The sequence below is a fragment of the Jaculus jaculus genome, chromosome 4 (genome assembly GCF_020740685.1).
Source record: "Jaculus jaculus isolate mJacJac1 chromosome 4, mJacJac1.mat.Y.cur, whole genome shotgun sequence".
In the NCBI taxonomy this organism is placed as follows: domain Eukaryota; kingdom Metazoa; phylum Chordata; class Mammalia; order Rodentia; family Dipodidae; genus Jaculus; species Jaculus jaculus.
The window spans coordinates 37813282-37835708 of record NC_059105.1 but is presented as its reverse complement, the minus strand read 5'-3'; the positions used below and the strand labels follow the sequence as shown (position 1 = coordinate 37835708).

Below are 22427 nucleotides of genomic sequence, written 5' to 3'. Positions count from 1 at the left end.
CAAGCACTTTTTCCACTGAGGCATCACCCCAGCAGTGTAATATAACTAAAATTTTACTTGTTATGTGACCAAGTCCTTTTATGCCTAGACTACAAAATCTATAAAAATGTAGAATAAAAACCAGGCATGATGGCACACACCTTTAATCCCAGCACTGGGGAGGCAGAGGTAGGAGGATCACCGTGAGTTCAAGACCATCCTGAGACTACATAGTGAATTCCAGGTCAGCGTGAGCTAGAGTGAGACCCTACCTCACAAAACCAAAAAAGGGTAGAATGAACAAATTCTTTTTTTATTTTTTGGTTTATTTTTATTTATTTATTTGAGAGCTACAGGCAGAGAAAGAGGCAGAGAGAGAGAGAGAGAGAGAATGCACCTACCAGGGCCTTCAGCCACTGCAAACGAGCTCCAGATGCATGCGCCCCCTTGTGCATCTGGCTAACGTGGGTCCTGGGGAATCAAGTCTCGAAACTGGGTCCTTAGGCTTCACAGGCAAGCCATCTCTCCAGCCCTGTTTGCTTATTTACTCTAGCCCAGGCTGACCTGGAACTCACTATGTAGTCTCAGGGTGGCCTCAAACTCATAGTGTTCCTCCTATCTCTGCCTCCAGAGTGCTGGGATTAAAGGCCTGTGCCACCACACTCAGTCCCTGGAACAAACTTCTTTTTATATAAAAGTAACAGCAGGGCTGGAGAGACGGCGTAACGGTTAAGGCACTTGCCTGCGAAGCCTAAGGACCCAGGTTTGTTTCTCCAGGTCCCACATAAGCCAGATACACAGGGTGCTGCATGCATCTCGAGTTCATTTGCAGTGTCTAGAGACCCTGGAACATGTCCAATCTCTGTCTCTTTCTTTCCACCCTGTCTCTAATAAATAAATAAAAATTTTTAAAGTATTAGCAAAAACTCTCATTTTAGGTAGAGAATCTTCTCTTTTCAGATAGCAGTGACCTTGGGATGACTCAGAAGGTATCATGGTGCTGGAAAGAAGTGACTAGAGTACGGAGTAACATCTCAATCACACCTTCCGAGGCTCAGGGTCTAATGCAGAAGAGGTGGCAGAAAGAATATAAGAGCCAAAGGAAGGGTAGGACTCCTTACAACGTGCTCCCTCCAAACATAAAATGTCCTTGATATCCATGACCTCATAGTGCCTGACACTACCTACACAAGACCATCATCATAGGAGGGAGAGGGCTGGAGAGATGGCTTAGCGGTTAAGCGCTTGCCTGTGAAGCCTAAGGACCCCAGTTTGAGGCTCGATTCCCCAGGACCCACGTTAGCCAGACGCAAAGGGGGGCTCACGCATCTGGAGTTCATTTGCAGTGGCTGGAGGCCCTGGCATGCCCATTCTCTCTCTCTCTCTCTCTTTCTCTCTCTCTCTTTCTCTCTCTCTCTGCCTCTTTCTCTCTGTCACTCTCAAATAATTTTTTTAAAAAAGAGGGAGAGATCAGGACATCAAAATAAAAGAGAGACTTATTGAAATGGGGAGGGGATATGATGGAGAATGGAATTTCAAAGGGGAAAAGGGGGGGAAGGAGGTTATTACCATGGGATATTTTTTATAATCATGGAAAATGTTTTAAAAAATTGAGAAAAGGGCTGGAGAGATGGCTTAGCGGTTAAGCACTTGCCTGTGAAGCGTAGGGCCCTGGTTCGAGGCTCGATTCTCCAGAACCCACGTTAGCCAGATGCACAAGGGGGCGTATGCATCTGGAGTTCGTTTGCAGTGGCTGGAAACCCTGGCATGTCCATTCTCTCTATCTATCTACCTCTTTCTCTGTTACTCTCAAATAAATAAAAATGAACAAAAAAAAATTTTTTAATTGAGAAAAAATAAGATTTAAAACAAGCATTCGCAAAACCCCGCAGACACAAAATGGTCTGGATATCCATGACTTCACAGTGCCTAACACTACTTAAACAAGACCCTCATAATAGAAGGAAAAGATCATGACATCAAAATAAAAGACTGACTGAGAGGGGGAGGAGATATAATGGAGAATGGAGTTTCAAAGGGGAAAGTGGGGGGAGGGGGGTTATTACCATGGGATTCTTTTTATAATCATGGAAGTTGTTAATAATAATAAAAATTTGAAGGAAAAAAAGTATTAGCAAAAAAAAAAAATTGGATATGGCAGATACTCTTTAATTACCTATCTAAAATCTATTTTCCTATCAAAGAAAATCTTCCTCCAAGGACAAGCTCAAATTTACCCAGATTTAAAATTTTAAAAACTCGGCTGGAGAGATGGCTTAGCAGTTAAGCACTTGCCTGTGAAGCCTAAGAACCCCAGTTCAAGGCTCAATTTCCCAGGACCCACTTTAGCCAGATGAACAAGGGGGCGCATGCATCTGGAGTTCGTTTGCAGTGGCTGGAGGCCCTGGAGTGCCCATTCTCTCTCTTTCTCTGTCTCTTTCTCTCCCTGTCTGTCACTCTTAAATAAATAAACAAAAAAGTTTAAAAAATAAAAATTATCTCCCAGCTTTTTGTTGTGGTCATGTAACATAATGCTGACCAATGAGATATAATGTAACACCTTTTCCCCTTTGCTCAAAATAGCCTTTCTGAGATGATGACATCAAATTAAAAGAGAAACTAAGGGAGGGGATATGATGGGAAGCAGAGCTATGAAGGAGAAAGTGGGGGAGGGGAGGTAAATACCACGGTTTATTGTCTGTAAGTATAGAAGCTGTCAATAATTTTTTTAAAAATGCCTTTTTGCATCCACAAGTACCCAAGCATGGAAGCAAGATCCCTATAAGGCTCGAGAGGAAAGGAAGACAGAGGCCCTGTGGAGCTTCCTCCTCAGTTCTGGGCTAATTACATCTAGACATCTTGTTTTGAGGAGAAAAATTATGCAACATAGTTGTTCAAACTACAATGTGTCAGACTCTCTGTTACTCAGTACAAAAGCAGTGCAAGGAAGAAAAGCTATACTTAAATATTGTTTAGCCCAGGCTGAAAACAAGCCCCAAAAAATAAAGCCACTAAGGGCTGGAGAGATGGCCTAGCGGTTAAGCGCTTGCCTGTGAAGCCTAAGGACCCCGGTTCGAGGCTCGGTTCCCCAGGTCCCACGTTAGCCAGATGCAAAAGGGGGTGCACGCGTCTGGAGTTCGTTTGGAAAGGCTGGAAGCCCTGGCGCGCCCTTTCTCTCTCTCTCCCTCTACCTGTCTTTCTCTCTGTGTCTGTCACTCTCAAATAAGTAAATAAATAAATAAAATTTAAAAAAAAATAAAGCCACTAAAATAAGCATGTCCATGGGCTAGACAGATGGCTTAGCAGTTAAGGCATTTCCAGCGGCTGGAGGCACAAGAATGCCCATTCTCATTCTCTCTCTAGCTCTCTCTCTTTCAAATTAATAAAATTAAAATATTTCTTTAAAAAAAAAAAGTCCTTGAGGGGCTGCAAGAGATGGCTCACTGGTTAAGGTGCTTGCCTGCAAAGCCAAATGACCTAGATTCAATTCCCCAGTACCCCCATAAAGCCAGGTGCACAAGATGACAAGATGATACATGCATCTGGAGTTCATTTGCAGTGGCTAAAGGCCCTGGTGTGCCCATTCTCTCATTCAATATATCTCTATCTCTATCTCTATCTCTCTCTCTCTCTCTCTCTCTCTCTCTCTCTCTCTCTGGAAAATAAACAGTCCTTGGGCTAGAGATGGCTCAGTGGTTAAGGCACTCGTTTGCAAGTCCACCAGCCTGGGTATGATTCCCCAGTACCCATATAAAGCCAGATGCACAAAGTGACATATTAAAAATAAACTCCAGAATTGTACTGGAGGCCCACTCCATGGGAGGGAACACATCCCTGAAACTGAAAACGTAAATCAGGGGTAGTCATGAGCCCTAGGGGTGTGACGTCTGTTACTGTGTGGCTAAATGTACATACTATGCTTATCAAACTGCCCCATAAGCACTTCTCTTAAGGTTCACAACTTTATATTAATGCTACTCTCACTTTTGGTAGAGAATCTTCTCTTTTCAGATGGCAGTGACCTTGGGATGACTAAGAAGGTATCATGGTGCTGTTAAGAAGTGACAGAGGAATGCTCAGCACTGCAATATCTCTATTATACCTTCCAAGGCTCAGGGTCTAATGCAGAAGAGGTGGCAGAAGGAATTTAAGAGCCAAGGGAAGGGTAGGACTCCTTACAACGTGCTCCCCCCAGACACAAAATGGCCTGGATATCCATGATCTCACAGTGCCTGATGCTACCTACAGAAGACCTACACATAAGGGGAGGAAAAGATCATGACATCAAAATAAAAGAGAAACTGATTGAGATGGGGAGGAGATATGATGGAGAATGGAGTTTCAAAGGGGAAAGGGGGGGGGTGTGGTGGTTTGATTCAGGTGTCCCCCATAAAGTTAGGTGTTCTGAATGCTAGGTTCCCAGCTGATGGATATTTGGGAATTAATGCCTCCTGGAGGGAGTGTATTGTTGGGGGTTGGCTTATGGGTATTAAAGCCAGTTTCCCCATGCCAGTGTTTGGCACACCCTCCTGTTGCTGTGGTCCACCTTATGTTGGCCAGGGGGTGATGTCCACCCTCTGCTCATGCCATCGTTTTCCCCTGCCATCGTGGAGCTTCCCCTCGAGCCTTTAAGCCAAAATAAACCTTTTTCCCAGAATCTGCTCTTGGTTGGGTGATTTCTACCAGCAATGTGAACTGGACTGCAACAGTAAAGTATTACCATGGGATATTTTTTATAATCATGGAAGTTGTTAATAAAAATTAATTAATTAATTAAAAAAAAATAAAGTCGGGGCTGAGGAGATGACTTAGCCGTTAAGGCACATGCTTCTGAAATCAAAGGACCCAGGTTCAATTCTCCAGGTCCCACATAAGCCAGATGCACATGCATCTGGAATTCATTTGTAGTGCCTAGAGGCCCTGGTGTGCCCATTCTCTCTCTCCCTTTCTCTCTGTCTGTAATAAATAAATAAAATTAAAAATAAAAATAAATAAATAGGGCTGGAGAGATGGCTTAGCGGTTAAGCGCTTGCCTGTGAAGCCTAAGGACCCCAGTTCAAGGCTCGATTCCCCAGGACCCACATTAGCCCGATGCACAAGGGGGCACACGCCTCTGAAGTTCGTTTGCAGTGGCTGGAAGCCCTGGCACGCCCATTCCCTCTCTATCTGTCTCTTTCTCTCCCTCCCTCTCTCTCTGTCACTCTCAAATAAATAAATACAAATGAACAAAAATTATTAAAAATTATTTTAAAAATAAATAAATAAATAAAATAAAGTCCTAGCTGGGCATGGTGGCACACACCTTTAATACCAGCACTTGGGAGGCAGAAGTAGGAGGATCAAGATGAGTTCCAGGCCACCCTGAGACTACATAGTGAATTCCAGGTCAGCCTGAGCTAGAGTGAGACCCTACCTTAGGGGGAAAAAAAATACAAATAGGACTAGAGAGATGGCTTAGCAATTAAGGCACCTGCCTGCGAAGCCTAAGGACCCAGGTTCAATTCTCCAGGTCCCACATAAGCCAGATGCACATGGTGACACAACATCTGGAATTCGTTTGTAGTGGCTAATGGCCCTGGCGTGCCCATTCTCACTCTCTCACCCTAACTCCTCTGTCTCTAATAAAGAAATAAATAAAAATTTAAAAATACAAATAAATAAGTAAATAAAGTCCTAAAAAACTACTTTTCCTCTGGGGATGCCTCCTAACTGGGGGTTACCCCCTTGATTTGGGAGCTTTTCTGCCTCTTATTTCTACTCTTTTAAAATAAATCTCTGCAGGCCATGGTGGCACATACCTTTAATCCCAGCAGTGGAAGGCAGAGGTAAAAGGTCTGCCATGAGAGTCAGAGGCCAGCCAGGGACTAGTCTTCCTGGTTACCCTGGGTTAGAGTGAGACCCTACCTCAAAATAAATAAATAAAAATCTCCTAAAAAAATAACACCTGAATACAATCCAAAATCAGACTTATCTGGATAATGACTAAAAACACAATGGTACATGTAACATAGCAATGACATTTAATAATACACAAAAGTGGATAAACCTCTAAACTATATTGAACAGAAGAGGTACAATTCGAGTTATAAAATATTATGGTGAGCCAGGTACAGTGGTATACACCTTTAATCCCAGCTCTCGGAAGGCTGAAGTAGGAGGGTCTCTGTGAGTTCAAGGCCAGCCTAAGACTACACAGTGAATTCTAGGTCAGTCTGGGCTAGAGTGAGACACTACCTCGAAAAGCAAAAGGTATAATGTATAAAAACACACAACTAATCTGTGTGAGGATTTTTTTTCCTTTTATTGCAGGGGATGGTGAGGTTGAGACAGGGTCTCACTGTGACTATACATACGTATGTGCCACTACATTCAGCTAATTCATACGTTTTAAAGTCAGGACATAGGCTCTTGATTTGGGTGCAGGTTACACAGATGTGTTCAGTTTATGAAAAGTTCAGCAAACCTTACATGTATTCTTGTATGGCTAGGCATATTCAACTTCAATACAACCTTCAAAAATAACTGACCCTAGGGCCGGTCTTGGTGGCACACGCCTTTAATTCCAGCACTTGAGAGGCAGAGGTAAGAGTTCAAGGCCACCCAGAGACTACATAGTGAAATCCAGGTCAGCCAGAGCTAGAGTGAGACCTTATTTTGGGAAGGGGTTGAGGGGGGACTGACCCTAGATAATGAGAACACTCAAGAGAGAACTCCACCCTTTAGCCCTTTTCCTTTGGATCCTCATTAGTTCATAAAAGATGACTGAAGATGGTGACACATGCCTTTAATCCCAGCTGAGGTAGGACCATCACTTGAATTCAAGCCTACCAAGAGAATACAGAGTGAATTGTGGATCAGCCTAGGCTAGAGTGAGACCCTACCTTGAGAGAGAAAAGAAAAGGAGGGAAGGAGAAAGAGAGGGGATGACTGAAAAGAGTCAAAATAAATAACTAAATGAAAGAAAACTCCCAATATAGTTTTATTTTTTAGGTTTTTCAAGGTAGGGTCTCACTCTAGCCTAGGCTGCCTGGAATTCACAGTGGCCTTGAACTCATGATGCTCTTCCAACCACCTCCGCTTCCCAAGTACTGGGATTAAAGATATGCACCATCACACCCAGCTTTTGGACATAATTTATTTTTTAGGTTTTTCAAGGTAGGGTCTCACTCTAGCCTAGGCTGCCTGGAATTCACAGTGGCCTTGAACTCATGATGCTCCTCCAACCACCTCCGCTTCCCAAGTACTGGGATTAAAGATATGCACCATCACACCCAGCTTTTGGACATAACTTTTTTGTTTGTTTGGTTTTTGGTCCCAACATATTTTTAAGTATTTTATTTTATTTTCATTTATTTGAGAGGCAGGGGGAAGGGAGGGAGGGAAGAAAGTAAGGAGGGAGGGAGAGAGAATATGGGTATGCCATGGCCTTAGCCACTGCAAAGGAACTCCAGATACATACACTACCTAGGGAATAGAACCTGGGTCCTTTGACTTTGCAGGCAAGTGCCTTAACCACTACGCCACCTCTCCAGCCTCCCTCCCCCAACATAGTTTTAAATAAACAGTCATAGTCAGGCATGGTGGCACATCCCTTTAATCCTAGCACTCAAGAGGCAGAGGTAGAAGGATCACTGTGAGTCTCAGGCCAGCCTGGGACTACAGAGAGTTCCAGGTCAGTGTGGACTAGAATGAGACCCTGCCTCAAAGAAAAAAAAATTTAAATATTAAAAGTTAACACTCGTGGGTACATATTGTGTGGGCAAATGCAACATACACATGGGGGGCAGAGTTGCCTCTGTGTTCTTCCTTGTCCAATGCCTACTTTCTTTCTTTCACTTAGGCAGGTCTCTCCCTTGAACCCAGAGCTCACTGATTCATCTAGTCTGGTTAGCCAGCTTATCCCAGACACACACATTAACCCACACACACACACACACACCCCGGCCCTCTAGGAGACCTGGAATTACAGGCAGACCACCAAACCTGCTTGTCATTTACATGGGTGCTAGTGAAACAAGCTCATGTCATCATACTTGAGTGTCAAGCAATTTGCCAAATGAGCCATCTCCTCCCCAACCACAAACTACAATTCTTTGAAGTGGTTCATTATAAACAGTATTTCTAACATTCCACAGCAGCACCTCAATCTATCAGAGAAGGCATACCATTCCTTCCTCTCCCAGGACATGTAATACCTAAAGTATTCACCACTAGCTTAAGCAACAGCTACAGTTTAACATGTTCTATGACATTAATAATATACATAGCTGTTGATGTTTTTGGAGACAGAATCTCATACAACTCAGGCATACCTCAAATTTCCTATGTAGCTCAGGATGACCATGAACTCCTGATCCCCCGTCTCTATCTCCAAATTGCTGATTATTTAAGGAATGAGTAACTAGTATAGCTATGCATATTAATGCACAACTAGTTCATATTTTCCTCTAACCCCAAGCTAATAATTGCCAAAATCAGTAAAGATCAATAAGAAACTAAAATTAACACTGTAAAAACTAATGCTATATCATAACAGAAGAAATGCAATTTATGTGATAAAGAAAACAACAAAATCTTACTCCTATTGAGAAATGGGGCTTGTCTTTCCCTTGAATCTGGGCTGGCCTTAGGGATGATTGACCAACAGAATACAGCAGCAGCCATGTCCAATGGTAATAGGCACCTTGCTATTTCTACCCAGGTTCTCTTAGAATGTTGTCTATGAGCCCCTAAGCTGACACTATGTTTACATATTCCTAGAGTCTCCATGCTGAGAACACAAGATGAATGCATTCAGAAAGGCTTACAGACAAGCCAGGAGTGGTGGCGCACGCCTTTAATCCCAGCATTCGGGAGGCAGAGGTAGGAGGATCTCCGAGAGTTCGAGGCCACCTTGAGACTACATAGTGAATTCCAGGTCAGCCTGAGCCAGAGTGAGACCCTACCTCGAAAAACCAAAAAAAAAAAAGAAAAGTTTACAGACTATGAAGAGCATAATTCTAATTGTACACCTGCTGTCCCATCACCAGGCAACTTGTTTATTTTGTGAGGTCAGGTCTCACTTTAGTCCTAGCTGACCTGGAATCCACTTTGTAGTCACAGGCTGGCCTCAAACTCACAGTGATCCTCCTACCTGTCTCCTGAGTGCTAAGATTTAAAGTCTGCCCCACCACACCTGGCCACAACCAGTCATTTGAATGTTAGGCCCTGCACACAGAAACAGAGATAAATCCACATGCACAAAGCCTTCCCTAAAATGCAGATGCATAAGCAAAAACGTTACTTTATGCCAATACATTCTGACGTAGTTTATTAGGCAGCAAGACATAACCAGAATATCATGGTGCTTCCACATCTTGATTAAGATACAAGGAAATAGGACTGGAGGGATGGCTTAGTGGTTAAGGCGCTTGCCTGAAAAGCCAAAGGACCCAGGTTCGATTCCCCAGGACCCACGTAAGCCTGATGCACAGAGTGGTGGCACATGCATCTGGCGTTCTTTTGCAGTGCCTGCAGGCCCCGACACTCCCCTTATCTCTATCTGTCTCTCTGTGTGTGCCTCAAGTAAATTAAAAAAAAAAAAAAAACTGGGCTGGAGAGATGGCTTAGCAGTTAAGCGCTTGCCTGTGAAGCCTAAGGACCCCAGTTCAAGGCTCGGTTCCCCAGGTCCCACGTTAGCCAGATGCACAAGGGGGCGCACGCGTCTGGAGTTCGTTTGCAGAGGCTGGAAGCCCTGGCGTGCCCATTCTCTCTCTCTCCCTCTATCTGTCTTTCTCTCTATGTCACTCTCAAATAAATAAATAAATAAAATAAAAATAAAAAATAAAAAATAAAAAAAACTTTAAAAGACACAAGGAGGGCTGGAGACATGGCTTAGCGGTTAAGCGCTTGCCTGTGAAGCCTAAGGACCCCAGTTCGAGGCTCGATTTCCCAGGACCCACATTAGCCAGATGCACAAGGGGATACACACATCTGGAGTTTGTTCGCAGTGGCTGGAGGCCCTGGTGCACCCATTCTTTCCTCTCTCTATCTGCCTCTTTCTCTGTCACTCTCAAATAAATAAGTAAAAATAAACCAAAAAAAAAGATACAAGGAAATCAATCTCTTTCTGAGGTAGGGCAAATGAACATTTTTTTTAGAGATTACCAGCACTTGGGAGGCTGAAGCGGAAATATGGAAGTGAGTTGGAGGACAGTGTGAGCTACAATAAAACTGTCTCAGGGGCTGGAGTAATGCCTCAATGGTTAAGTTCCTTGCCAGTAAAACCTAAACCAAGTTCGATTCCCCAGTACCCACATAAAGACAGATGCACAAAGTGGCACATGCATCTGGAGTTTGTTTGCAGTGGCTAGTGGCCCTGGTGTGCCCGTTCTCTCTATATGCCTCTTTCTCTCTCCAATTCTCTCAAATAAATAAACAAACAAACCCTGTCTCAAAATGAACAAAAATGAGTAAAACGGCTAGGCCAGGCGTGGTGGCATACACCTTTAATCCCAGCACTTGGGAGGCAGAGGTAGAGTGAGACTCTATCTCAGGAAGAAAAAAAGAGTAAAATAAATCAATCATCCAATTCTTAGCATTAACAGAAAGAATTGAGGTCCAACCTACCTTTGATGGTTGGTATAAAAAGAAACACTAATCCTGGCCATGGTGACTCACATCTATAATCCAAGCATTTGGGAGGCTGAGATAGGAGGACCACTGTGAGTTCAAGGTCAGCCTGGCTATTTAGTAAGACTGTCTTACAGGGAGAAGAGGGGGATTAAAGGTAAAATTAATACTCAGTTTCATTATTATAAACACAAGACAATTAACTGTAAACTTCTGAGAGTTGCCTCTGAAAATATATCTTTGCACTGGAAATAAGAGCCTGAGTCCTCTAGTGTGCTAGACAAGCATTGAACCACTAAGCTATAACCTCAACCCCAGGGAACACATGCCTTCTGGAGATAGCAACTCAGACATTGCTGATGCTATACAGAAGTAATCTGGAATTCTTCCTCTCACTTATTGGCTTCTTCTTGAAATGGTTTTTATTTGAGGGGGACAGATAAGAGAGAAAATGGGTGTACCAAGGCCTCTAGCCACTGCAAAGTCTAGACACATGTGTCACCTTGTGCATCTGTCTACATGGGTACTGAGACACTGAACCTGGTTCCTTAGGCTTTGAGGTAAGCGTTGTGGTAGTTTGGAAGTGTTTGTGACTAAGCCTTCATGTAGTCTCTAGCTGGTAGAGTCTTTGGGAGGTGAAGCCTTACTAACGGAGATGTGTCACTTGGGGTAGACCTTGGGTTTTTTGTTTTTTTTTTTTAAGAGAGAATGGGCACTCCGAGGCCTCTAGCCACTGCAAACAAATTCCAGACGCATAGATCACCAAGTCCATCTGGTTTACGTGGGTTCTGGGGAGTCAAACTTGGGTCCTTAGGCTTCACAGGCAAGCACCTTAACTGCTAAACCATCACTCCGGCCCATTTACTAGCTACTTAAAGGTAAGGAACTCACCTACAAGTCTCTAAGTCTTTAGCAATACTAACTTGTACTGGGCTCTATTAATACCACAGTCATTTAGCCTACAGCAACCATTCCCAAACCTGGTCTTAAACCCTTAGTAAATCATTTAAAACCTCATAAAGCTTTTGTATAGTTGGCTATATTTATTGATATTTACAATGTTAATCACTGAACTGAGAAATGTTTTAAATGTTTATTAATCTATTTCAAAATAATTCATTACATGTTAACAAAGACATTTTATTAATTTTTAAGACAAAATTAGTCAAGAGTACAATTATTTTACATTGTTACAAATCTGTTATGTCCTGATAGTTTCTAGAAAATTTCACTGAACACTCATGAATGAGAGAAAAACAAACTAAAAAGCCAGGTGTGGTGGTGGCGAAGGACTGGAATCTCTGCAACTCTAGAGTATGGCAAGAGGATCACAAGTTAGTGCCAGCCTAAGCTATGAGTTCAAGACCAATCTGCCTGGGCAATTTAGTGAACTTAGTCTCAAAATAAAAGATAAAGACCAGACTGGAGAGATTGCTCAGTGGTTAAGGCACTTGCCTGTGAAACTTAAGGACCAAAGTTAGGTTCCCTAGTACTAGCATAAGCCAGATGCACAAGGTCAGGCATGTGTCTGCAGTTCATTTGCAGTGGCTGAAGGCCCTGGTGCATGTGCTCGCTCTCTCTCTCTCTCTCTCTCTCTCTCACACACACACACACACTCTCTCTCTCTCTCTCTCTCTCTCTCTCAAATAAATATTTTTCAAAAATAAAAAAGCCAGGCTTGGTGGGAAATGCCTTTAATCCCAGCACTTGGGGGGCAGAGGTAGGAGGATCACTGAGAGTTCAAGGACACCCTGAGGGTACATAGTGAATTCCAGGTCAGCCTAAGCTACAGTGAGACCCTACCTCGAAAAACCAAAAAATTAAAAATAAATAAAATAAAAATAAAAACAGGAGCCGGGCGTGGTGGCACATGCCTTTAATCCCAGCACTGAGGAGGCAAGGTAGGAGGATCACCATGAGTTCAAGGCCACCCTGAGACTACAAAGTGAATTCCAGGTCAGTCTGGACTAGATTGAGAACCTACCTCGAAAAACCGAAACATAAAAAAATAAAGACAGATAGGGATACAGCTCATTTGTACGTGCCTGAGGCCCTGGGTTCAATCCCCAGTGTGGGCCTCACAGACTACCTGAAAACAATCTGTGTCCTAGGTCTTTTACTTCTTTTTTTTAACATCTTATTTTTATTTATTTATTATTTGACAGAGGGTAGAGAATGGGCACACCACGGCCCCCAGCCACTAGAAATGAACCCCAGACACATGTCCCTCCTTGTGCATCTGGCTAACATGGGTCCTGAGGAATAGAATCTGGGTCCTTTGGTTTTGCAGGCAAACGCCTTAACCGCTAAGCCATCCCTCCAGCCCAGGTCCTTTATTTCTCTCTTTGCACCTTTCTTTTTTTTTTTTTAGGCAGGGTCTCACTCTAGCCCAGGCTGACCTGGAATTCACTATGTAGTCTCACTGTGGCCTTGAACTCAAGGCAATCCTCCTACCTCCGCCTCCTGAGTGCTGGATTAAAGGCATGCACTACCACACCCAGCTTTCTTTGTATCCTTCTTAAATGTGTCTTCAAAATGGGGCTAAAACAATCCTACAATGTATTTTTGGGGCGTGTTGGGTTGTTTTTTGTCATTGTTTTTGTTTTTTGAGATAGAGTTTCACTCTAGCCCAGGTCAGTATTTTATAACTCTTTCTGTACATTGCACTTTCATCAGGCTAACATGCTTTCTACTTCTGAATATCAAAATAAAGGGCTGATGAAACTAACCATCTACAGCTGTTCCTTCCTCCCTGGCAACCAAGTAAACAACTGTCTAAGTAGATATTTATAATGCCATTCCCATTCCAATTTAGGCATTAATGTAGATTTCTTGTAAGCAAATCCATCCCAAACTAAACTACATTATGGACAAGCTTTTTAAAAATATGTGATTTTTAGCAGGGCGTGGTGATATATGCCTTTAAACCCAGCACTTGGGAGGCAGAGGTAGGAAGATTGCCACCCCGAGACATAGTGAATTCCAAGACAGCCTGGACTAGAGTGAAACCTTATCTCGAAAAAAAGAAAATATATTTTACACAATAGTACAAATCTGAAAAAAGAAAAGAAAAGAAAAACCTCACTTGCTCTCACCTAAAATTGTGAGATGGTTTAGCCGTTAAGGAACTTGCCTGCGAAGCCAAAAGACCCAGGTTCAATTCCCCAGGACCCACGCAAGCCAGATACACAAGGTGCACCTCTTCAACTGCTGGACGCGCACAGATTTCCTCTGTCCCTTAACTCGAAAGTACCAGTCATCTACCTGCAGGTTCATGCTCTGGTGCAAGTGTTTCGTGTTGCCCTAACGGTTTTGATGCTACCGACTGCTGCGTTATCCGGAGTGCTCTCTAGCCCCTGGAGAATTGATGCACCAATCCCGAGTAAGAAGTGGAAAGTACAGAAAAAGAGGTTGCCTCTGCACCCCCACATGGAAGAAAAAAAGAAAAGAGAAAAGAAAGAAAGAAAGAAAAAAAAAAAACTCCAAGAGGAGAGAGCCGTGGCAGATTGGCTCTCGCAGCCCTACCCGACCGAAACCAGCGCTCGGTGGGTCTCCAGCAACATCAGACGAGACCTCCCCGGCCGGCCCCCTCCCCTCCCCCACGCAGCACCCAAACAAGAGTCCGCGTCCGGCTTCCATGCAGGGCCGTGCAGGCTCCCGGGCAGGGATCCTCTCCCTCCCGTTACATAACTGGGGCCTCGGGGCCTGCGGCTGCAAATCAGTCCTGCGAGGGCTGAAGGGAGATGGACGGGCTTTCTTTCCCCAGGGATCCTCGCAGGGAGGTGGAAGCGGGGCTCGGCACCTGATCGACCCGCGGGAAAAGGGGGGGAGGGGGACGCGGCGCTGGGAGGAGCACCCCGCGACGGGACGGGACGGGACGGGACGGCCCCGGAGCCCGGCCGCGAGCCCCCGCTCTCCTCGGCCGGCGTCCCGCTCCCCCTCGGGCCGCGCTCCCCTCCCCCGCGCCTGCCTCCATCCGTGCAGTTCCCCCCCGCCGCCGGCCCGTGCGGCGCCCAGCCGAGCCGAGCCGAGCGGAGCCCCGCCGAGCGGAGCAGCGGGCGCCGCGGAACGGGCCGAACGCCGGCCACCGCCGCCCGAGGGCTCCCGGCCCTCTCACCTGGTCAGACATGGTGACAGCCGCTTCGCCCGGGGGTGTCTCCGCACAGGAGCGGGCCTCGGGCACCGAGAAGCTGGCTCCGGGGTTTACAAAAATCGGTCGCTCTTCCCTACGGCACAACACGGCGGCTGCGGGCACTTCCGCTGCGCCTCGCGTCACTTCCGCTGCGCGCACCCGACGGCCATGGTGGCTGGCGGAGGGGGAAAGAGAGGCGGGAAAACGCTCTGAGGAGAGGCGGGGAGGTGGGAGGGATCGCTTCACGGGCCGCGGGGGAAGCGGGCCGGCCGAGTCCGGCCCAGGTCCCCGGCCGCAGTGTGAAGGCTCGGGGCGGTGCTGGCCGAGTCCTTCCTCTCACACCTTGCGCGGCGCTGACGGCTGAGCCTGCGAGCGCTTCCATTGTCTCCTCCCAGCCGCACTCAACAAGCAATCCCGAAAATACTGAATTCCCGTCCCCTCTTGCCCTAAACTTTTTTTTTTTTAAACCTTCAACACATCCGCATCCTCCAACATAACAGAAAAAAAAAAAAAAAAAGGCTGGAGAGATTGCTTAGCGGCACTTGCCCGTGAAGTCTAAGAACCCGGGTTCGATGCCCCAGTATCCGCCTAAATAAAGTGGCGCAAGCGTCTGGAGTTCCTTTGCAGTGGCTAAAGGAGCGCCCATTCTCTCTCCAGCTGTCTCTCTCACACAAATAAATAAATGATTTGGGCTGAAAATACGGCTTAGCGGCTAAAGCACTTGCTTGCAAAGCCAAAGGAGCCAGGTTCAAATCCCTAGAGCCCACGTAAGCCAGATGCACATGCATATGGAGTTCGTTTTCAGTGGCTGGATGCCCTGGCGTGCCCATTCTTTCTCAAATAAATAAATAAAAATATTTTAAAAATAAATAGGGCTGATGAGATGACTTAGTGGTTAAGGCGTTTGTCTGCAAAGCCAAAGGATCCCGGTTGGATTCTCCAGCACCCACATAAGCCAGATGCACAACGGGGTGCATGCATCTGATGTTTGTTTGCAGCGGCTGGAGGTCCTTGCGCACCCATTCTCCGTCCCCCTCTCCCCCTCACTCTCCCACCCTCTTTCAAATAAATAAGTACATAAAATATATTTTTTTTTAAAAGTTGCTGTTTCTTACTCTTAAACTAAATTTTTAGAAAATGCTATTGTGATCTAGGTCAGAGGTGGAATTAATTATGAAATTTTTTCTTCTAAATTCAATTGGATACCTGAATAAGGGAAAATTCTGTATTAGTATTATCCAAAGTAATAAAGTTTAATTGTCTGTCTTAGATAGGCCATCTAGGTTCAAACCTAATCAAAAATGACAAATGCAGCATGCTACTCAGGCCATTATCTGATCACAAAGGTGGAGATCGGCTGAGCTTTAATAACAGAAATTGCATTTGCTGTGTAGATGCTGCAGGAGCACTGTGCACTGGCTGTGAAGACGTTTCGGGTCCACAAGGATCATTATGGTGGAGTCTGGAGATCACGTTACAGATGGTTCAAAGGCTGCCGATAAGATTGCCTGGCATCACACTGGGCAGCTTTGTATTGTTCACTTGTCTAGGTCGCTGTACGTGTTTATATTATAGAGATTACTTATTCAATTTTTACTTTTTAATCTGTGCCTACTCCAAGGACAGCATTTTAATAAAGACTATTGGTGCTGTAAAAAATAAATAAATTTAAAAAAAAAAGTTGCTGGGCTTGGTGGCGCATGCCTTTAATCCCAGCACTCCGGAGGCAGAGGTTGGAGGATGGCCGTGAGTTCGAAGCCACCCTGAAACTCGATAGTGAATTCCAGGTCAGCTTGGGCTAGAATGAGACCCTACCTCGAAAAAAAAAAAAAGTAAAAATAATAAATAAATAAATGATTTTTAAAAAGGGGTGGATGCAGAGCCAGGCGTGGTGGCACACACCTTTAATCCCAGCACTCAGAAGACAGAGGTAGGAGGATCACTGTGAGTTCAAGGCTACCCTGAAACTACATAGTAAATTTTCTAGGTTAGCCTGGACTAGAGACCCTACCTCAAAAAGCCAAAAAAAAAAAAAAAAAGTGGGGCTGCTGGGGAGATGGCTTAGCCATTAAGGCACTTGCCTGCAAAGCCTAAGGACGTTGGTTCGATTCCCCAGGGTCCACATAAGCCAACTGCACAAGGGGGCACATGTGTCTGGAGTTCATATGCAGTGACTAGAGGCCCTGGTGTGCCCATTCTCTCTGTCTCTTTCTCTCTCATAAATAAAATGAAATGGTGAGTCTGTTGGGCTTACCTCAAAAAAGGGAGGGGGATGGAGAGGGCTCAGCAATTAAGGTGCTTGCCTCCAAAGCCTGAGGACTACGGTTCATTTCCCCAGTACCCACATAAAGCCAGATGCACAAGGTGGCCCATACATCTGGAGTTTGCAATGGCTGGTGGCCCTGGCACACCCATTCTCTCTCTCCCTCTTTCTCTCTTTCTCTCAATAAATAAAAATTTTTAGTTAATTAATTTTTTTATTAACACCTCCATGATTGTAAACAATATCCCATGGTAATACCCTCTCTTCCCCCACTTTCCCCTTTGAAACTCCACTCTCCATCATATCCCCTCCTCGTCTCAGTCTTTTATTTTTATGTCATGATCTTTTCCTCCTATTATTAATGTCTTGTGTAGGTAGTGTTAGGTACTGTAAGGTCATGGATATCCAGGCCATTTTGTTGTTTGGGGGGAGCACGTTGTAAGGAGTCCTACCCTTCCTTTGGCTCTTGCATTCTTTCCACCACCTCTTCCGCAATGGACCCTGAGCCTTGGAAGGTGTAATAGAGATATTGCAGTGCTGAGCACTCCTCTGTCACTTCTTTCCAGCACCATGATGCCTTCTGAGTCATCCCAAGGTCACTGCCATCTGAAAAGAGAAGATTCTCTACCAAAAGTGAGAGTAGCATTAATATATGGGTATGAACATTAATAGAAGTGCTTACTGGGCAGTTTGATGAGCATAGTATATATATTTAGCCAGACAACAATAGTCATTACACCCCTACAGCTCATGAGTAACCCATTTTAAATTTTCAGTATCAGGCATGTATTTCCTACCATGGAGCGGGCCTCCAGTCCAATCAGAGGGCAGTTGGTTTCCACCATGACAGATATGCCACTATTGCAACCGTTGGCTCATTTAACCTGGCTGGCCAAATATACGGTTTGCAATGTCCACTGTTGAGTATCTTCACAGGTGATTTCTCTCTCTCCCATTGAACTGCATGTGGAATGGCTTCTTCCAGCTTTCTGTCAACTGGTTCAATAAATAATCTTTTTTAACTTGGAAAAAATATATTTATTTTCATTAATTTCTAGCTATGATTTAGGATTTCCTTAATTATGAATGTAGGTGACAAATATTGGTGCCTATGACATTGTCACTAGTACAGATCACAGATATTTTCATATCACATTACAGAGATTCTCTAGAAATATTTAGGGTTATTGCTACTTTGAAGTTGTGGGTAACTAGACTTGCCACTTACTCATTAATAAATAAATTTTTTTTAAATTAGGAGGCTGAGATGCACAAAGAGGCATATGCATCTGTAGTTCATTTGTAGCAGCTGGAGGCCTTGGTGTACCCATTCTCTCTGCCTCTCTTCGATCTCTCTCTGTTTGTAAATAAATAAATAAATGAAATTTAAAGAAAAAAAAAAAAGAAGAGAGAGCTGGCTGAGCAAGAACATTCATGGCTCTTCTCCTCACTGTGCTGAATGTGACCAGCACCCACCACCTTCTGTGCTGTGATAGACTGTAACCCAGAACTGTTAGTGAAATATAACCTTTTCCTTCTGTAAAAAAAAAAAAAAAAACATAGGGGGCTGGAGAGATGGTAATGGTTAAGGTGCTTGCATGGAAGCCTAGTGACCCAGGTTTGATTCCCCAGTACCCACATAAGCACAAGGGAAAGAATTTTTCTGGAGTTCCTTTGGCTGAAGGTTCTGGCACGCCCATTCTCACCCACCCCCCTTAGTAAAATGTTGCCTAGCATGGTGGTGCACGCCTTTAATCCCAACACTCCAGAGGCCAAGGCAGGAGGATCACTATGAGTTTGAGGCCACCCTGAGACTACATAGTAAATTCCAGGTCAGCTTGGGCTACAGTGAGACCCTACTTCAAAAATAATAATAATGATGATGATGATGATGATGATGATGATGATAAGTGACTGAGAAGCCCTAAGCTATATGCAAGAGTCTGGGTTCAATCTCAAACACCACAAAAAATAAAATGACAAGGAGATGCCACTTTACACTAGAATGCTTTTTCATAAAAATATAACAACTAGCCGGGCGTGGTAGTGCACGCCTTTAATCCCAGCACTCGGGAGGCAGAGGTAGGAGGATCGCCACGAGTTCAAGGCCACCCTGAGATGACAGAGTTAATTCCAGGTCAGCCTGGACCAGAGTGAGACCCTACCTCGAAAAAACCAAAAAAGAAAAAAAGAAAAATATAACAACTGCCAGGTGTGGTGGCATATGCTTTTAATCACAGCAATGGGGAGGCAGAGGTAGGAGAATTGCCATGAGTTCAAGGCCACCCTGAGACTCTCTCTGTTTCTCTCTCTAAAAAATAAAAATAAATAAGTAAACGAAAAGGGGTTCTGTGAGGTAGGGTTGGGAGGGGACAAGGGTGGAGATGAGAGTTATGGAAGGGTTTTATAATCATACTTATTGATGTGTTCAATAAAAAATGAAAAGAATACTTAATAGATTGATATTGTATATATGTAATTACAATAATTGTAATGGGGAGGTAATATGATGGAGAATGGAATTTCAAATCGGAAAGTGTTGGGGTGGGGAGGGAGGGAATTACCATGGGATAAAAATGAAAAGATCCTCATCAACAGGCCCAAAGGCTTACTTAATCTAGATCATTCCTAACAAGCATGTTGATTCCTAGGGCCACACATACATAAACAAACATCATCATCAATATTCTCACCAATCATCTTTTGGAGTTTACTCATCTCTGTCTCACTCCTTCCTCACCTTGGAAATCCCTGCACTAGTAAAACTACTTATTGTCAACTTACTTCATTCCTCAGAAAAGTTATGAAAATAAAAGGTGGTTTGAATTTACTATTTCAGAGATAGAGAAATTATTATTATTATTATTATTTTTTTTTTTTTGGTTTTTCGACGTAGGGTCTCACTCTGGCCCAGGCTGAGCTGGAATTCACTAAGTCGTCTAAGGGTGGCCTCGAACTCACAGTAATATTCCTACCTCTACCTCCCAGCACCACCATGCCCAGCTGTCAAGATAGAGAAATTTTTGACAATAATAAAGACAAGGATGTGTCCTTGGAAGTGAGAAGATAGGGAAAATACAAGATGAGGGGTCTGGGGAGATGGCTGAGTAGTTGAAAGTGCTCACTTGCAAAGCCTGGGATTCGTTTTCCCAGCACCCACATAAAGCCAGATGCACAAAGTGGTGCATGGATCTGTAGTTCATTTGTAGAAGCAAGAGGCCCTAGAGTGACTCTTCCCCCTCCCTCTCTCAAGTAAACTTAAAAAAAAAAAAAAAATTTAGCCAGACATAAAGTACTCATCTTTAGTCCTAGCATAATGCAAGCTGAGGTAGCAGCAGGGTTACCATGAGGTGAAGGCCAGTTCTGAGATTCTGAGACTACAGAGTGAGCTCCTGGTTAACCTGGGCAAGAATAAATCCTTGGTGGACAGGGTAGCACATGCCTTTAATCCGTCTCAGTACTCAAGATGCGGAGGTGTTATTAAAAACTGAGTCATGGGCTGGAGAGATGGCTTAGCGGTTAAGCGCTTGCCTGTGAAGCCTAAGGACCCCGGTTCGAGGCTCGGTTCCCCAGGTCCCACGTTAGCCAGATGCACAAGGGGGCGCACGCGTCTGGAGTTCGTTTGCAGAGGCTGGAAGCCCTGGCGCGCCCATTCTCTCTCTCTTTCCCTCTATCTGTCTTTCTCTCTGTGTCTGTCACTCTCAAATAAATAAATAAAAAATTTAAAAAAAAAAAACTGAGTCACACAGAAATGGCACCAAAGATAGAATGGAGAATCACAAAATTTTTTCATGTCGACATGGGCTCAGCGGAATAACTTCCAAAGCCTGAGTGCTAAGCTCTTATAGCTCAGGGTTTTATAGACAGCATGGCAGGTAGTTTGACATCATCTTGAATTCATTATAATATTGGTGGGTTACAAGTTTCTAAGGTTACATGACTTGGGGGCAGTGGTAAGAAAGCACAAATGTAGAACAGAAAGCTGTCTGTTCAGGGTGTTTGTGTCTATGGCTTCACTAACTAGATAACACGCAAGCAGGGTGCAGTTGCATAGACAGGGAGGAGAGTCAGGGTCATGCTGTCTTCTTGGTAAATCTTGTACAATAGAAACTGTGTTTTAGGGCTGGAGAGATGGCTTAGATGTTAAGGCAGCCACCTGTGAAGACTAAGGACCCAGGTTCAATTCCCAAGTTGCCAATGCAAGCCAGATACAAAATATGATAGAAGTGTCTGGTATTTGTTTGCAGGGGCATGCCCCCCAACAAATAAATAAAATTTGCTTTTATTATTATTTTTGTTGTTGTTGTTTCTTCGAGGTAGGGTCTCACTCTAGCCCAGGCTGACCTGGAAATCACTATGTAGTCTCCGGGTGGCCTTGAACTCACAGCAATCCTCCTACTTCTGCCTCCCAAGTGCTGGGCTTAAGGATGTGTGCCACCATGCCAGGTGCAAAATTTGTTTTTCAAAAGTTAATTGGAGGGCTGGAGAAATGGCTTAGCAGTTAAAAAGCTTGACTGCAAAACCTAAGCACCCAGGTTCAATTTCCCAGTACCCACATATGCCAGATGCACTAAGAGGTGCATACTTATGTAATTTGTTGGCAGTAGCTACAGGCCCTGGCATGACCATTCTCTCTCTCTCTCTCTTTCTGTCTATCTATTGATTTATGAATATATCTGCATCTCTCTCTCAAATAAATAAATACATAAATTATTTTTAGAAGGCTGGACTAGAGCAAGACCCTGCCTCAAATAAAAGAAAACCAACAAACAAAAACAAAAACTCATACATATTTTTTTCTTTTGGTTTTTCAAGGCAGGGTCTCACTCTAGCCCAGCTTAAAATTTAAAAAAAAAAAATTATTTGGAAGATACAGAGAGCAAGGGGCAGATAGAGAAAGACTGAATGGCTGGGCCACAGCCTCCATTCACTGCAAACGAACTCCAGACACATGTACCACTTTGTGTATCTGGCTTGCATGGGTCCTGGGGAATGAACCTGGGTCCTTTGGCTTTGTAGGCTGGCTTGGAATTCACTAGGTAGTCTCAGGGTGGCCTCAAACTCTAAGGGGATCCTCCTACCTCTGCCTCTAAAGTGCTGGAATTAAAGATGTATACCACCAAGCCTGGCTTAAAACCTCATATTTCCTGTTGTCATTTTACCATTGTAGGCAGTAAAATTCCAAGCCCTTGTTATGTACTAGCTCTCACATTATCCTTCTAATATTTCTCTGCATATTCTTGACCTACTACTTGGTTTAATAATAAAATACCAAGGCCCTTATTCCCTTGCAGCAGGGAATTTAGACAATTACTGTACTTGGCCAATTTCCAAATCCAAAGTCAGAATCTAAGCCATCATATTGAGGTGATTTTGTAAATGGAAGTTTTCAAGGACAAGTTCTGGGAGATGCATGAGATTTCTCATTGAATAAGTAATTTT

The 22427-nt window shown here is 44.1% G+C and overlaps 1 protein-coding gene across 1 annotated transcript in view; it reads right to left on the bottom strand.

Moving 5' to 3' along the window:
• The window catches only part of Sumo1 (small ubiquitin like modifier 1), a 31372-nt gene extending 16508 nt beyond the window's left edge, over positions 1 to 14864 (bottom strand). The window contains exon 1 of the mRNA XM_045147668.1: positions 14708 to 14864. Within this exon, the coding sequence (XP_045003603.1) occupies positions 14708 to 14719 (12 nt within the window). The 5' untranslated portion in view covers positions 14720 to 14864. The remainder of the gene's footprint in view (positions 1 to 14707) is intronic.
• Positions 14865 to 22427: the final 7563 nt, after the last annotated feature.